The sequence below is a fragment of the Schistocerca americana genome, chromosome 7 (genome assembly GCF_021461395.2).
Source record: "Schistocerca americana isolate TAMUIC-IGC-003095 chromosome 7, iqSchAmer2.1, whole genome shotgun sequence".
NCBI lineage: Eukaryota > Metazoa > Arthropoda > Insecta > Orthoptera > Acrididae > Schistocerca > Schistocerca americana.
This window is the reverse complement of record NC_060125.1, coordinates 227,296,425-227,314,727: the sequence shown is the minus strand read 5'-3', so window position 1 is coordinate 227,314,727 and position 18,303 is coordinate 227,296,425. Positions and strand designations below refer to the sequence as shown.

At 39.1% G+C, this 18,303-nt stretch overlaps 1 protein-coding gene across 2 annotated transcripts in view; it reads left to right on the top strand.

Moving 5' to 3' along the window:
- Nucleotides 1-16,294, top strand: part of LOC124622082 (protein cramped) — a 178,002-nt gene extending 161,708 nt beyond the window's left edge. For both annotated transcript variants that reach the window (XM_047147659.1, XM_047147658.1), the window contains exons 14-16: nt 8,258-8,364; nt 10,496-10,606; nt 15,800-16,294. In XM_047147659.1, the coding sequence (XP_047003615.1) occupies nt 8,258-8,364; nt 10,496-10,606; nt 15,800-15,910 (329 nt within the window). In that variant the 3' untranslated portion in view covers nt 15,911-16,294. The remainder of the gene's footprint in view (nt 1-8,257; nt 8,365-10,495; nt 10,607-15,799) is intronic.
- The last annotated feature ends 2,009 nt before the right edge of the window (nt 16,295-18,303 follow it).

Genomic DNA, 18,303 nt, shown 5'->3' with positions numbered 1-18,303 from the left:
CATTTCTTAGCCCCAATCCATATTCACCTACTATGTTTCCTTCTCTCCCTTTTCCTACTGACGAATTCCAGTCACCCATGACTATTAAATTTTCATCTCCCTTCACGACCTGAATAATTTATTTTATCTCGTCATACATTTCATCAATTTGTTCATCATCTGCAGAGCTAGTTGGCATATAAACTTGTACTACTGTAGTAGGCATGGGCTTTGTGTCTATCTTGGCCACAATAATGCGTTCACTATGCTGTTTGTAGTAGCTAAACCGCACTCCTATTTTTTTATACATTATTAAACCTACTCCTGCATTACCCCTATTTGATTTTGTATTTATAACCCTGTAATCACCTGACCAAAAGTCTTGTTCCTTCTGCCAGCGAACTTCACTAATTCCCACTATATCTAACTTTAACCTATCCATTTCCCTTTTTAAATTTTCTAACCTACCTGCCCGATTAAGGGATCTGACATTCCACGCTCCGATCCGTAGAATGCCAGTTTTCTTTCTCCTGATAACGATGTCCTCTTGAGTAGTCCCCGCCCGGAGATCCGAATGGGGGCTATTTTACCTCCGGAATATTTTACCCAAGAGGACGCCATCATCATTTAATCATGCAGTAAAGCTGCATGTCCTCGGGAAAAATTACGGCTGGTGTTTCCCCTTGCTTTCAGCCGTTCGCAGTACCAGCACAGCAAGGCCGTTTTGGTTAATGTTACAAGGCCAGATCAGTCAATCATCCAGACTGTTGCCCCTGCAACTACTGAAAAGGCTGCTGCCCCTCTTCAGGAACCACATGTTTGTCTGGCCTCTCAACAGATACCCCTCCGTTGTGGTTGCACCTATGGTACAGCCATCTGTATCGCTGGGGCACGCAAGCCTCCCCACCAACAGCAGGGTCCATGGTTCATGGGGGGGTGTGTGTTAGAAACTGTAAAAACTGAGTCTTACTGTGATTTAGTGTTAATTTCCTACAAGCCATGAACTTAGGTCATGAACTGCACTATTTGAAACCAAGCCAATGTTGCATACAACATCCTTTACTACCAAGCTAGTGTCATCAGCAAACAGAAATATTTTAGTTGCCCGTAATACTAGAGGGCATATCATTTATACAAACAAGGAACAGGAGTAGCCCAACACTGATCCCTGCGTCACCCCCCACTTGACCATACCCCACTCAGACCCCACATAACAGCCATTCTCGACATTGTGAATAATGACCTTTTGCTGTCTGTTGCTAAAGTAAGAGGTGAATCAATTGTGAGCTACTCCCGTTTTCCATAACGGTCCAACTTCTGGAGCAGTATTTTTTTATCAATACAATCAAATGCCTTAGTTAAATAAAAAAAAATATATGCCTAGAGTTCAAAATCTTTTGTTTAACCCATCCAGTACCCTCACAGGAAAAGAGAATATAGCATTTTCAGTTGTTAAACGACTTCTAAAGCCGAACTATACATTTGATAGCAAATCGTGTGATATAAAATGATCAATTATCCTTACATACACAGCCTTTTCAATAACTTTAGCAAACACTGACGGCATAAAAATAGGTCTAAAACTATCTACATTATCCCTTTCTCCCTTTTTATAAAGCGGCTTTACTACTGAGTACTTTAATCATTCAGAAAAGTGACCATTCCTAAAGGAAAAATTACAAATATGGCTAAATACAGGGCTAATAATTGCAGCACAGTACTTTAATATTCTGCTAGGCACTCCATCAAAGCCATGAGTCATTAGTCATCAGTGATTTAATTATTGACTCTATCTCTCTCTCTCCTCTGTTTCACAGAGGAGTATTTCAGACATCAATCTCTGATAGTCATTTGCCAAGAAAGTTATATGATTCCCTGTGGAAACTAAATTTTTAATTAATTCACCAGCAGTGTTCAGAAAATGATAGTTTAATACTGAACGTATATATGATTTATTGGACACAGAAATATTTTTACTGCGAACTGACTTTATATCGTCGACCTTGTGCTGTTGACCAGACACTTCCTTCACAACTGACCATATGGTTTTAATTTTATCCTGTGAATTAGCTATTCTGTTTGCATACCACATACTCTTTGCCTTCCTAATAACATTTTTAAGAACCTTACAGTACTGTTTGTAATGGGCTACTGTAACTTGATTGTGACTACTTCTAACATTTTGATGTAATTCCTGCTTTGTTCTACTAGGTATCCTTATCCCACTAGTCGGCCACCTGGGCTGCCTATTACTGCTACTAACCCATTTAGAACATTCTAATGGAAAGCAACTCTAAAAGAGCATGAGAAATTTGTTAAGGAAAGCATAATATTTATCATCTATGTTATCGGCACTATAAACATCCTGCCACTCTTGTCCTTGACAAGGTTTAAAAAACTCTCTATTGCTGTTGGATTAACTTTCCTACATAGTTTGTAATTAAATGTGACATTTGTTTGAGTACTAAAGCCTTTAAGTGTTAAAATTTGTGCATCATGGTCTCAAAGGTCATTCACCCTTTTACTAACAGAACACATTCTGTATCAGATCATATGAATTTATGAGATCTACCAACATCCTTTTTCATGCACCATCATATACAAAATGTATATTGAAGTCACCACATCTAACTAATTTCTGGTACTTCTTACAAAGTGAATCAAGAACCCTCTCTAGCTTGAGCAGAAATGCTCTGAAATCAAGAGTTAGGGTACCTATAGACAACAACAATTAGAAGTTTAGTTTCACTAAATTCAACTGCCCCTGCACGACATTCAAATATCTGTTCAGTGCAGTGCCATGATATGTCTATGGACTCCCCCACCCTGCAAGGAACTCCTTGAAAAACAGCCAGCTAATCTGTATCGTGGTAAAGGAAGCCTCTGAATTGTCAAATTATTAAAGTGGTGCTCTGATGCTCCAATAATTTGAGAGTCAACATCTATAAGCAGTTCACAAACTTTATCTCTAATACCTCTTATATTTTGATGAAATATGCTAATTCCTTCTCTGCTTGGAAACATTATATCCTCTGAAGGTGGACCTCTAGTTAGAGGGACTTCCTAAGCAGGTATACCTATCAGCTGACTTAAATCTAAAAAAGGTGCAGCTCTAACACAAACTCCTACAAGAATTTTTCCATGGTGTAGACCTTCACTAACATACTCCTTTCCTTCAAGTGGTAGATCCTTTGTCTGCTAGAATATAATGATTTTGAGGTATTGGTGGTGGATAAGTTGGGATCACAGTCTGAAGTGTTCAAGGCAGTGCTCAATGTCAGGTTTGCTGTTTAGCCTCAGTATCATATTACATAAGCATACATCACATGAGAATAAGGACACCACCTGGGCATCCGCTCTGTTGACAAGTTGCACATCATTTCACAAATTTTTCAATGTAACCTTGTTCTACTATCATCAAGTAGCAATGTATATTGTAACACCTTCGCAGGCATGCTATCTTTTTTTGTGCATTGTGTCCAGTGGCATTGTTCATTGACATGTTCCTTGTGATGTGTGATTTTTAGAGGTGCATTTGTGGTTCATTGGTTTCTGTATCCTTGGCCAGGATATGGTTCTGGTTAGTAAGACTGCTGACTTTTTGATGTCTGAAAAGCGATAGTCCACTTTTGTAGACAGCGATAATTGAAAACATGCTTTGTTGTTAACAGTTTTCCCCTTACACATGGTTTGTGCTTTACACAGTGGCACATGGAAAGCTATTGCCTGCATAAGCCTGAAGAGAGAAGTGTCCCAGGTACGAGATAACCATGGTATTCTCGCAATCAAATGCGTGTATGTTATGTGCTAGTCTGGCATGCCAGCAGTCAGACTGAAGTGTGATAACCTTGTCCACATAACATACCACGCTATTCCATTTTCTGTGGTGACAGAGAGCTATTTCCAAACACAAATCTTCTGGCAGATTCTGTTGCTCACGAATTTTCAGACTATTCAGTTGCTTTGACATCCATGTTTTTTGGACATTTGCTATGGTTCTTCTTCTTTTTTTAAAAGGCATTCTGAACTTCATTCTATTTTTCCTTAAAAGAATGTAGCTATGTTGCTGTGTAAAGGATTTTCAGATTCTTTATATGTCATTTATAGATCATACTTTGCAGAAGCGTCTTAGTCTCGTGACATATTGATGTAGTACCTTTTGATTTTTTTCTTGATAAGGCGTTAATAATCATAACTTTATTTTATGCAATTTGAATATTATTGAAGCTGTGACTGACTTAAATTCATAAAATATAAAGGAAAAACATCTACTTTGATTCTGTGATCATATAGCTTCCTGTATATATAGTTATCATCCATTGATTATATATATATATGGAAACATTCCACATGGGAAAAATATATCTTAAAACAAAGATGATGTGACTTACCAAACGAAAGCGCTGGCACGTCGATAGACACACAAACATACACACAAAATACTAGCTTTCGCAACCAACGGTTGCTTCGTCAGGAAAGAGGGAAGGAGAGGGAAAGACGAAAGGATTTGGGTTTTAAGGGAGAGGGTAAGGAGTCATTCCAGTCCCGGGAGCGGAAAGACTTACCTTTTATGGGGAAAAAAGGACGGGTATACACTCGCGCGCACACACACACACATCCATCCACACATATACAGACACAAGCAGACATATTTAAAGACAAAGAGTTTGGGCAGAGATGTCAGTCGAGGCAGAAGTGCAGGGGCAAAGATGTTGTTGAATGACAGGTGAGGTATGAGTGGCGGCAACTTGAAATTAGTGGAGATTGAGGCCTGGTGGATAATGGGAAGAGAGGATATATTGAAGAACAAGTTCCCATCTCCGGAGTTCGGATAGGTTGGTGTTAGTGGGAAGTATCCAGATCAGATTCTGAATATGGCTCTCCAGCAGGGATACGACTTCCTCAAATCCTGCCCTGAAATGAGATCCATCCTTCATGAAATCCTCCCCACTCCACCAAGAGTGTCTTTCTGCTGTCCACCTAACCTTCGTAACCTCTTAGTTCATCCCTATGAAATCCCCAAACCACCTTCCCTACCCTCTGGCTCCTACCCTTGTAACCGCCCCCGGTGTAAAACCTGTCCCATGCACCCTCCCACCACCACCTACTCCAGTCCTGTAACCCGGAAGGTGTACACGATCAAAGGCAGAGCCACGTGTGAAAGCACCCACGTGATCTACCAACTGACCTGCCTACACTGTGACGCATTCTATGTGGGAATGACCAGCAACAAACTGTCCATTCGCATGAATTGGACACAGGCAGACAGTGTTTGTTGGTAATGAGGATCACCCTGTGGCTAAACATGCCTTGGTGCACGGCCAGCACATCTTGGCACAGGGTTACACCGTCCGGGTTATCTGGATACTTCCCACTAACACCAACCTATCCGAACTCCGGAGATGGGAACTTGCTCTTCAATATATCCTCTCTTCCTGTTATCCACCAGGCCTCAATCTCCGCTAATTTCAAGTTGCCGCCACTCATACCTCACCTGTCATTCAACAACATCTTTGCCCCTGCACTTCTGCCTCGACTGACATCTCTGCCCAAACTCTTTGTCTTTAAATATGTCTGCTTGTGTCTGTATATGTGTGGATGAATATGTGTGTGTGTGCGCGCGAGTGTATACCCGTCCTTTTTTCCCCCTAAGGTAAGTCTTTCCGCTCCCGTGATTGGAATGACTCCTTACCCTCTCCCTTAAAACCCACATCCTTTCGTCTTTCCCTCTCTTTCCTTCTTTCCTGATGAGGCAACAGTTTGTTGCGAAAGCTTGAATTTTGTGTGTATGTTTGTGTTCGTTTGTGTATCTGTCGACCTGCCAGCACTTTCATTTGGTAAGTCACATCATCTTACGGGAAAAATATATTTAAAAACAAAGATGATGTGACTTACCATACGAAAGCGCTGGCAGGTCGTTAGAAACACAGACAGACACATACATACACACAAAATTCAAGCTTTCGCAACAAACTGTTGCCTCATCAGGAAAGAGGGAAGGAGAGGGAAAGACGAAAGGAAGTGGGTTTTAAGGGAGAGGGTAAGGAGTCATTCCAATCCCGGGAGCGGAAAGACTTACCTCAGGGGGGAAAAGAGGACGGGTATACACTTGCGCGCGCGCGCACACACACATATCCATCCACACACATACAGACACAAGCAGACATATGTAAAGACCAAATATGTCTGCTTGTGTCTGTATATGTGTGCCAGCGCTTTCGTTTGGTAAGTCACATCATCTTTGTTTTTATTTTTATATATATATATATATATATATATATATATATATATATATATATATATATATATATATATATATATATATATATATATATATATATATATATATATATATATTTTTTGCAAATAAGAAGAAACTGAAGGTAGTTCTAACAGGTCCAGTCTCTTCCCTTTTGTTTCTGACTGAAGTACTGTGAGGCTCTCATGGGTGCCATTCAGTATGTATTTGTTTCTGGTGTATGTGGTTAGTGATTGTGGAGTTTTCACAGTGATTTAGTCTAAACACATAAACACATAAGTGTGTTGTTTGACAGGTCCTTCATCCCCCCCCCCCCCCCCCCCTCCCACACACACACACACACACACACACACACACACAAAATGATTTAACATTTACAAGCTTTCAGAGTCAGTGGTGCCTCCTTCTAGCAGAGGAGTTGAAGGGGAAGGAAGAGTGGTGAAGGAAAAGGACTGGAGAGGTTTAGGGAAAGGAGTACAGTTCAGAAAAGTCATCCAGAACCCCGGGTCAGGGGGAGACTTACTAGATGAGATGAGAAGGAAAGACTGATTGTTGGGGACTGCGCCAGACGAGATTCGAAAACATGAGAGCTTAAAGGTGGAAGATGGGTAATATGCAAGACAGAGACTCCTACTAAAACATTGTGCACGAGTTAATAAGAGTGAAAAGTTAAGTGCATTGTATGTAACAGAGGTGAAAGGGGTTCGCCGAAAAATAGATAAGTCAGAAAATGAGAGATGTAGAAAACTGAAATGGAGTAATGAAAGGAGTAGTTACTGTTAATAAGTGCTTAGATGGAAGGAATTAATGTAAATCAAGGCCAGGTGAGTGGCGAGAACCAAGAACATGTTGTATCCTGTTTGGGGAGGTGTTGTTTGTAAAGGAGAATATTTTTAATTAAGTATACAAAAATAAGTTGATAATTTTTTTGTGACACTGTACCTATGTATGATATTCTTGTATCAAATCTTTTCTGTGCCTTTTTCTTCTGTTTAGTACATTCATTACAAAAATTGAATTATTTTCTAGTTTCCTGTAGATTTCAAAATTTTGGTCATGCTGCTCATTGACAATCATTGAGTCTAGAAAATTTAAAGACTGACCAGTTCCATGTTTTATTCTGAACTTTATATAGTTGTGAAATGAATTAAATACTGAAAGAAGTTCAAGTTCTTGTTTGTTGCCAATAAATGAATTGTACAGTCAACATAGCTTTTGTAATAATTATTTAGGGAAATCCATTTCTTTTACTGAATTGTGGGCCCCTCCCCCTCCAGATAGATTTAGTGGAGTATACAAATTATGTTGCACCAGTGATACAATTTGGGGGAGGGGGAAGGAGAGTGGAGAAACTCAAGTAAATTTCTCCAAAGATTTTGCGTTACTGTCTTCTGTCTTGTCATAGCAGTAGGTAATTAGGTGTGTTTGATTTGTTGTCCCAGTCTTTGGCCCAGTAAATGCAATTGATAGCTTCCTCCATTTCCCATTGATTTCAATCAGGGCTTGGTCTTGTATGTGTCCCCCCCCCCCCCAACCCCCACCCCCTCCCTCTGTGGTTCTAGAATTCATTAGCTTATGCTTCAACTAGAAAATCTAACAAGCAGGAATACTTCAATTTCTGCATGCTTAATAATTATATGTTGACTTGCCTGTTGCTTGACAGTAAATTCTATGTTTTTCTCTGCAAGTTTTCTGTTAATAAGTAGCTCATAAAACCCGTTACAAAATATTTATCTTAAAGTAATGTTTGATCTCTCATAGGGAGGCATTTTTTATGATTGCAGTCTATACTTACACTTAGTAATAAAAATACGCTACATTGCCAGTGAAAGTTATGTTTTGTGATAGCTGGGACCACATTTAACATTGTAAAATAGTAGGTAGTGATAATGGCTTCTTGTGTAATACTTGCACTATACAGGTGTCATTTGCATACAAGGGCGTACTGTAAGAAGTAATTTTTTTTTTTTTTCATTCCACTCTCTAGTCATCTTTAATATCATGGGTTGTTATTTTTAGGTGGCCTGCTTCCAGCAGATGATGTCTTGGAGACGTCTTCAACAAGATCACTGCCCAGTCCCACAAGGATCCTTAAGGAGGATGACAACCAATGGCTTAATTCTGAGGTAATAGTAATTGCCAATTTCAAGACAGTGATTGTAAATTTTATTCAAAGGGTGTCAGACTGTCATGGCATCAGTCTCATTCTTGTATCTTTGTGTGTGATCATCTTATCTTAAATGGGTTTTATTCAGTTTTTTCCCTAAATAGTATGTATCATGCTTAAAGCTGCAGATTGTCAGTTTCATGTTTGGAGTAACAAGCAGATAGAAATTGATACTCCTTGAGTCTGTAATTTGAATTTTTCTCCTCATATTGTGACTTGTATTTGATTTGGTTTTATTCATTAACTATGTTACCCAGTAACAAAAATAATTACAACCTGCACTATAGTCCTGTGTGTTTTTGTGTGTACACACACACACACACACACACACACACACACACACATGCACGCACACACACGCACCGTTCAAGCACAGGCATGGGAAGTTATGAGCACTGCGTGATGATGTGGAAGAATGGATTGGAAGCAAAGGCTGCACTGTATAATAATGTGGGATATGGATTGCGATGGGGAGATAGAACAGAGGGTGTGTGGGTGTGTGTGTGTGTGTGTGTGTGTGTGTGTGTGTGTGTGTCTCCATGCATGCAGGGCGGGTAAACCTGTTTGAAATGTGTGAAAGATGACAGTTTTGTACTGTAAATGTAAGTCCAATATACGCCATGAGGCTATCTCAAGTAGCAATATAGCTCTTACAGTGACAAGTGATGCTGTTAATAATTGGGTCTGAGTTGTGTAGGAAATGAATGTCAAGTCTTCTTCCAATACTGCCGACCAAACAGCATCTTGAAACAAGAACTGTGAGCAGCAATGCGCTTCCTGAGAGCATTCCAGACATCTGTGCATTCCAGACAACCTCTGAAAGATTCATTTTGAGAGATGAACTAGTCACACATTTGAAGGCTTGCACAGTCACAAGTCCCAATCATAAAATAGCGAGATTTATGTCCATTCCTACACAAAGTAGTAGTCTTGTCCAAAGACATCCCTTTCACAGTTGTTTACACATCTAATCTCACTTTGTGAGGTAGACTAGAATCTACCTGTGAAGAGGATTTTAAGTATAGTGTACATTTTGGCCTGCCCACTGAAAATGCTCTCTGTATGACGAGCCACAGAGATATGACTTGACTCTTTGCATACATATTACCTTAATTAAGCAGTCTTTTGTGTAAGATGGTAGATAATTTTGACACTTGCACCACAAAGAACAAACTAATTGGGATTGTCTTTCAGTCGTTTTCCTTACTCACTGAGATGTGCCTCAGTGGGAACACACTGGGTTCATATTTGAGAGAGGGGTGGTTCAGATCCCCATCCAGCGATCATGGTTTAGGGTTTTCATGATTTTCCCAAATTGGTTAAGGTGAATGCTGGGAAGGTTCTCTAGAAAGGGTATGGCCAGTTTCCTTTCAAAGTCTTAGCCTGTGCTTTATGTCTAGTACCCTTATCATTAGTGAGATACTAGGCCATAATCTTTCTTCCTTTTATTTTTGCATTGACAGAAGTTTAATATCAAACATTGGCACTTTATTTTGCTTAGCCTTCTAGCTTTTTAGAAATTGTTAACAGAACTGATTGGAAAAAAGACAAACATCATTCCACTTAGCTGTCTCTTTATAAGCTTGTCATGCATCCAATTTTCCTTTAAGTCACATGCCTAGGCTATAAACCAGATTCTTCTCTTACTGTCACAGCTGCAACTTTTGCTTTGCACTCAAATAGATAATTTCCTACTGTGTGCAGTTACTTAAAAGAGATTGCAGGACCAGTTTAGAGTTTTTCTTTTGATAGTCATATGCAGTACTATTTGGCCATCCATCATGAGAGAGAGAGAGAGAGAGAGAGAGAGAGAGAGAGAGAGTGAGTTTGGGGAAAAGGGGGGGGGGCAGGTGGTGGTGGTGGTGGTGGTGGTGGTGTAAATCATGTAAGTGGGACAGTATGTTGCCGTACATTTCACTGAGAAAGAGTTCTGTAATTTTAAATTTCGTTCATTCAACATAATAGAGTTCAGTCATGACCCATAAAACATGCAAATAACTTGCGTCATTTGAATGGTATTTTTTTAAGCGTGTTAAGTAAATTTCTGGGCATGAGGGTAAAATTAAATTTTTGTTTTTTCTTTAATCCAGGTTGCTGATTTCTCTTTGAGCAGTTTTCTTGGCCACCTAGAATCTCCAATGAAGAATCCATGTGTTGGAACAGTTGTTCCAGTTGGAGAAGAATCACGTATGTCATCAGATGTAAGTATTCGTGTCATTCTGTGTATTCATATCTTTTTGATTACAAACAAGAGGGACTTGAAAATGCAGCATTTATTTTTGGCAAAATTAGCATTTATTTTTGGCAAAATTAGCATCTATTTTTGGCGAAATTAGCATCTATTTTACTTCTGTGAATGATTAGGTATATAAACTTAAAAATTTGCCATGCTATGTTGCTGAAGATGAAACTGGCTTAAATAGTGATTTAAGATAAAATAATAATAATAATAATAAAACAGAATGGTTTTTATTCTCTATAATAAGTGGAATGTTTCTTATGCAAAAACTTCAACAGTTTTGTTCCAAAATGGTCTGCTTTAGCATATGGTTTGAGCTCCGAAATAAAAAACTGCAAGTGCAACTTCCTTGGCACTACAGTAAACAACTTCGCGTACTGTGTAACATTCCATTTGGAATTTGGGGGTGCATAATGAAAACATCACATTGAAACATCACTTTAATTTTTTCTTCACAGTATTTGTTAAATGAAGGTCGTGTGATTGTGGGAGAAGTAGCATGTAATGGGATTCATAATTCGAAGTTGATTTCAGAAATTACTAAACTCTTATTCAAATTGTAAAAAGTCTTGTGCATATATACTGTAGAGTTCCTTTTGAAAAACAAAAGCACAGAAAACTAACATGAAAAAACTGAAGCTAATAATGTGGGACTTTCATTGACATTTTTAGGAAGACTGAGAGAACAACAAAATTGAGTTCTTCACGTTTTCCAATTAACAAGAGAGATAACCCAATGAACTCCGCATCCAAGATGCACAAAAAAATCAATTAACTGTGAGCTCAAAACATTACACTGGCATTTTCAGACTGCGCAATTAGAATGAGATAACAACCAGGAAGTGACAGATTAGAAGTGTAAGTTCTACAAGGGTTGAATGAAAATTAATGCCTCCACCTTCGTTAATTGGGTTTGGATGGGAATATTTTAATAAATCAAATGCAGAAATGAGCCTTAAAATGTAATCTTTAATTACCAATATTCACTTTTCCACATAATCACCAGCCAATTGGATACATTTCTGCCGACAATGGACAAATTTTCTGAAGCCATCACGGAAGAAGTCGACACAACTGATGTTTCGTCTCGGAGTCGTAATTGTGTACCCAAGTTTCGTCTCCTGTCACTATTAACTGGAAAGAGGCGTCACCTTCATTCTCAAAACGCGAGAGGAGTTCCTGGCAAATTTTCAAGTCTGTGTGCTTCCAGTGTACCCATTGTGCACAGATCTTCCGATAGCCAAGCAAAGCATTAATGTGACCCACACGTTCTTGTGAAATGCTGATTGTGCTTGCAGTTTATCCCTGAGTGATATGACGACTGTCCTGAATCAGTCTGTCAACATTTTGCTTGTGAAACTCGGTGGTTGGTGTCACAGGACATCCAACTCTTTGCTTGTCATGAAGGTCAGATGTTCTCGCCTCAACATCTTTAAACATACTCGCCCAATGACGCTCAATACTCACATCAACACAATCACCATAAACTGCTTTCATTCTCTGATGAATCTCCTTTGGGGTGACACCTTCTGCTGTCAAGAATTCAGTGACTGCACGTTGCTTAAATCGCATTGACTGACCGAACTTCTGTGTCAAAGCCATATGTGACGTGTATCCTATAGACCATTCAGTAGTCCACAGACTCCAGAGCATTAATTAACTTATGATTGCTCTAGTATGTCATTGCATTTGTTCGTAGGTGCGTTCTCTTCCCAAATTTGGCTGCACCACACATTGTGGTATATCAGTAACTGAAAATTGATTACTTTTTTAATATTTATACCCAGAGAATAAAAAAAAATTCAAACTATACCTGATAAAATATTTCATCTTTAAAAATCCACAATAAAACGGCATTTATTAGGTAAATTTGTATTTTTCTATTTTGAAGCACAGTTCACGTCTATATTTGCCTTTATCACAAATGTGAATTTTTGAGGTCCCTACTAATGAATTGAAACCATGGATTTAACAACATAATTGTTTTTGAGCTACAGCTTAGGGTACTTTCTTATTCATTTTTTTATTACAAAATGTTCCTACAAAATGATTTGTCAGTATTTTTTTGTGAGTTACTTCTCACAGGAACTCTCACAGTAACTCTCACAGTTTGGTACAATCAGCAGACATGGAAACTTGTAACACTTGAGACAGTATACACAAGGACATAGATATAAACTACCCAAATTTCATTGCTACAAGGACAACAGTCCTAAATCATGGCTTTAGTTTTTATGATTCTCATATTTGCTATTGCTGTGGACATTCTTTCAATTAGGGAGAATAACACACAGCATGCTGAGTTGCTGTCTCTCTTTTTTCTCATTCTGTAGATTACTTCTCTTATCACTTTTTTCCTTACTTTTTGTCATTTCAGTTGGTGTAATATTTGTAAAGAAGAGAGGAAATTGCAGTATGTCCACTGTTCTTCAAATACCTTTGACTATGGTCTTAACTGTAATATCCTGTCGTAATATCCTATAACAATAATAATCCATTGTTACATCACTTTCTGCACTCAGAAATTCATTGTTTCATAAGCTTCAGTTCTGCTATCTTGTCACACCTATTTGAGAAATTTATGAGCAGTTTGTAACTGAAGAAGCAAATCTGTCTTCTCTATACAGACTGCCTATGAGTCACCTGTGATGGAACAGGTATAAAAGTCCTGGCAGCTGCATATGGTCTTAGACAGCTTTGTACATGTGACGTAAAGGAGCATGTGTCCCAATTTCCACAATTTCGATTTGTGACCATATTTGTAATACCCAAATGCTGCTTCATGTGCCCGTTTAACATTGCCTAAATCAGTCATGAGCAGGAGGAGGACTGCTGCTCCTATTCCACAAATGAAGCAGTGTACAGGTATTACAAATGTAGTTGTAAGCTGAGATTGTGCACCTGCACCTTTCAGGTATGGAAGGAACTATTGACTATTCACCACACATTCTCTGTAAAAGAAATAGCCCAGAATATTCTAGTCTCTTTTCTTTATGAATACAGAATTATTTGTCTTTCTGCATGTGCTACAGCAGAAGAGAAAAAACTATGGAAATTAAGTATCATACTTTGCTTCCAGTAGGTTTCCAGATGGCTGGTATTTTCCCCTGGAAGCAGTTTTCTAACGGAGGAAAAGGTGTGAATGTAACACTGAAGCAGCAAATAATTGAAAATAACCATTGAGTCATGTTTAATTATTCCCAACATGATGAACGGATTGACCAGTACTGGCCTCTTAAAGGAAATAACTCAGTACTCCTCTTCTTCACACTACAAGGCAGGTCCTCCTTAAACTAGGTCCTAAGTGACCTGGATCTCCCTACTGCCTCTGGCTAACCTTCCCAGCTATTTTATTCTCTCCTGTAGAAGAAAACTTATTCAAAGGCAAGGAGTGCTGTTGTTTATGTATTGGTTGTATTAGGAGTGATCTCCCCTGAATATAAGCACTGCCCAGTCCATTTCTCCTTAGAATGTAACAAATTTCTGAATAGATGTTCCCATTTTGTGCTGTAGCAGCCTTATTGGCTTGTTTGTCGCTGTATGTTAAAAATCAGTCTTGTTGATCATCTATGTTTCCTCTTAAACTTTTGCTTCACTTTCATATAGTGACTTTATATGGTGTCATACTTCCCTCCAACTTCTTTTTTGGTTGATTGCTCCTTTTCATTTGTTCAGAAAAATTTTGTGCTTGTTGAAGGTTTATTCAGTTTCGTCTGCCAGTGATTTGTCACTGGGTAGTGAGGTATTTTTCTGTGAATAATACTATTTTCTCTGCTTGATAACCTTATGCCATGATGTGTTGTACTGGGGGACCTTTTTGCATCACTTCCTTTGTCGACCAGTTAGCTCTGAAGCCCAGTATGGTGAACTGTTTTTTGTAATGTGTTTCTCCCAGTTAAGCTTGAAAGGAGCTATGATATCTGCTCACCTCAGTTAGCTTCAGCACATTAATCCCCATAAAGGCAAAAAAAGTAGAAGAAAACCTTTCCTGATTTCTCCCAAACTGTTCAAATTTATGTCGGTATTACTTGATTTTTCAGCAATCTTTACAGTATAGTCTCTCTCTCTCTCTCTCTCTCTCTCTCTCTCTCTCTCTCTCTCTCTCTCTCTCTCTCTCTCACACACACACACACACACACACACACACACACACCTTTCTTCCACATATTTTTCCTACAGTCCTACTTAATCTTTGGTATTGCTCCCAAAGACCTTACATTAAAAGTTCCCATCTCTGGTTGCAACCCATCCTTTCACCTATCCCTCCTTAAATTCCAGAGTGATCAGTCCTTAGCCGTCCTCACATTGTTGCTTGCTTAATACATTGGCTCTACCAACCACGACTTTCAATAGCTTCAGTCTCTCATTAAAATCCTTCACCTTTCAGTCCTTGAATGTGTTAGCACAATCAGTGCAACTCTCTTGTAGTTAGCCATAAATTTGTACAAAATACGTCATACTACCAAGAGAATCTTCAGCTTTTTAGTCAAAAAACTCGAAATTACTGTATCTCTTTCCACCCTCACATGACCACTATCCAGAACACTGCCATCTCTCGCCACCAGCAAACAAGCATACTCTGCCCTTCTTATTTACCCTTCCAACCATGTACAGTTCTCATCTGAGCCCAACAATAATGCTAACCCAACTCCAACATCACACAACCCTGACCCCCATTCAGTCCTTGATATGTAATGTAGATCTCTCTCCAATACTGAGACATTGATCCTTTCCAAAGGCCTAACCTTTAGCTTCCACGCACAAATTCAAGCACACTGTCCTTGTCTAAGGTCTCCAGTCAGTCACCAGTCTATCCTTCTCTCCTCCCAAGAAAGCTGCTGTTAGTTCTGCAAGCTGAGATATGTATCACTTTTACTTTCATATCGGCAGTACTACAAATTTCGCCTTTCTGGTGAACTATCATACAACTAAATTGTATGATTGTTATTTACAGTGGACACAAAGTGTGGATTGGAAAGTGTTATCAGTGAAAATATGAAAAAGTAAGACACCAAGATAATGGGAAAAGAAATCATTTCATTGCATCTGATATTGACAGCAAACAAGTTTGCTAATATATTGTAATTAACATTGTAAAACTGTCTCTGGACATCTAATATACAAGTGTGTTACTTACTTTGTGTTAACTTTGCAGGTGGAAGCACAGTTGCAGTGTTTGATGAGTGAGAATAGTGTGGATTACATGGCAAAGTTTGCTGACCTGGCTGCTCAGATAGCATCTGATGGAGCTGTTAGTAAAAAATGAATGTCTCTGGTAAAGTTGCACAAACTAATGTAAGCGGATGACAAGTGTGCCAGAAGAAACTTTGCTTCAGAAAGTTAAAGCGTGTGCTCTTGAGTGTCCCATTCATCACAAAGTGCCCATGCTTAATTTATTCTCTCTTCGCACTACTTATCAGAGGTGTGTGTGTGTGTGTGTGTGTGTGTGTGTGTGTGTGTGTGTGATTTTTGAGTTATTTGTTTCCGTGAAAAAGGAATTGTCTGTGTGAATTTAAATGTAAGTGCATCGAAATCATGTAGAAGCAGAAGTGCGTTTTTGTACTGTCTATTTTACTATAACCTTGGCACATTTTTGTGCTTTATTTATTTTATAAACATAAGTTCATTAATAGTACAATGGCAACTCATTTTTACATCATATTATTTGATAATTCTTCTCTCTCTCTCTCTCTCTCTCTCTCTCTCTCTCTCTCTCTCTCTCCCCCCCCCCGTCTCTCTCCCCCCTCTCCCTCCCCCTCCCCCTCCCCCTCTCTCCCTCCCCCCTCTCCCTCCCCCCTCTCCACCTCTCTCCCCCCCCTCTCCCCCCCTCTCCCCCTCTCTCCCCCCTCTCTCCCCCCGTCTCCCCCCCTGCCTTGTCCCCCCCCCCTGCCTTGTCCCTATACTTTTGCCCCTCTCTCCCCTCCACATTCCCTTTATTTGCAGCAGATAGTGGCAATTCGGTTCATAACATCAAGCATTTTGTTAACTTTATCTGGTTGTTTGCAAAATTCTTATCTCATCACAAAATTGAAGGGCATAGTTAAAATTTGATTTTATTTCGTTTTCATTATGTGTATGTTTGTGAAGAAGGATAACAAACATACTTTTTTGCATATTTTAGTTCATGTTGTGTAAGATTCATCATTATAGCAACTCACATTTGTGTGGCTACAAACATGTCATAAGCATTGGCAGTTTTTTTCCCTACAAAATCCCATAAACTTTCTCTTGTGTTTCCATCTTGGAGGATACATCCAAATTTATTAAACTAACTATATGAAATTCAGAAACATTTTTTTATACGTAATCATTGTGTGGGTGGGAATAAATTGTTTTTATTGAGTTTGAAGAACATATTGCAAATACACGGTAATTATAGTTGTTCACTCTGCTGACTTATGTGCCAACATAAAGTTTCATTACAGTCAAATCCAGTGAGCTAGAGAGCTTAGGCTTGGGCACTTAAAATCTCAAGTATAGCCTTAACCTTTCAGTTTCTCAAACCTAAGAGACATATTAATATGAGGCCCAAACCTGCCAGGCACTCTCATCCTCGCATGGAAACTAGGATGTGCCACCAAGACCATCAGTCAACAGAAAACTTGCTCTGGGTACTGACATCTGCCAAGCAGTTCAAATATCTTGGCTACAGTACCATCAGAGGTGTGATGGAGGAGAAAACTAAGAAGACATGCTATTTAAGAGCTTGAAATCTCCAACTTGAACTACATCTGATAGTTTGAAGGCCAAAGATTTGCATTAACTATATTAATAAGACTCATTCTGAGTCACACTGGCAAGCTCATCATTTTCATTCAGCACAAGCCTGGTAATCACATCCATAATAAACAATTTGGGGACACCTCAATTGAATTTTGTCGTCAAAGCAGTTAAGTCTTCTCCAGCCCACCCCAATACCCAGTGTCTCTCTCCACTTCATCTGTTAAATAAAGAATTATCCCTTCCAAAGTCTGATAAGGAATGTATAAGCCAGGCTGTCAGCAAATATCAACACAGATGAGGCTCAGATAAATGTGCAAGCATTTCTACTAAACTGAGCAGTACCCTGCTGATGTTTTATCTGTCCCAACAAAAATAAGATTTATTTACACTGAAAAACTGGACTTGTAACTCATTACTTCAAAATACCTATAGCAACAGATATTTGTCATCTTGCTTGGCTCAAGAGCAGGACTGTTGATGTATTGATCTGAAAAGGGCTGGCTCCCTAATGGGCTTCACAATAGCTAAATTAATGAGATACTATGCTTTATCTGTAGCATCCTTAGGTGATTGACAATAATGACCCAGTTGAACTTAAAAGTGAATGTGGATTTTATGATTATTGGTCCCTGCGTCACTGACATCATAGGAGCTAGTCACTCTCTCTCTGTTAGATCATATAATACAATCCTATGCATGGGACTTTCTTACCAGCACCTGCTTTTAAGGGCTGGATGGAAACCTGCACTGAACATGTACGTGCTGCATTAGCATATTTGTAGCATTGCAACGAGTTAATCCAATCAGTAGAGCATCCCCAAACCACAGGCTGCAGTGGTATCATGGGGCACTTTTCTCAAGGATTTCTTAACCACTTGCATGGTGGTAGTTACAGCAAAGTGAGAAATCCGTATCAGCTGCTATTTATGTGCCAAG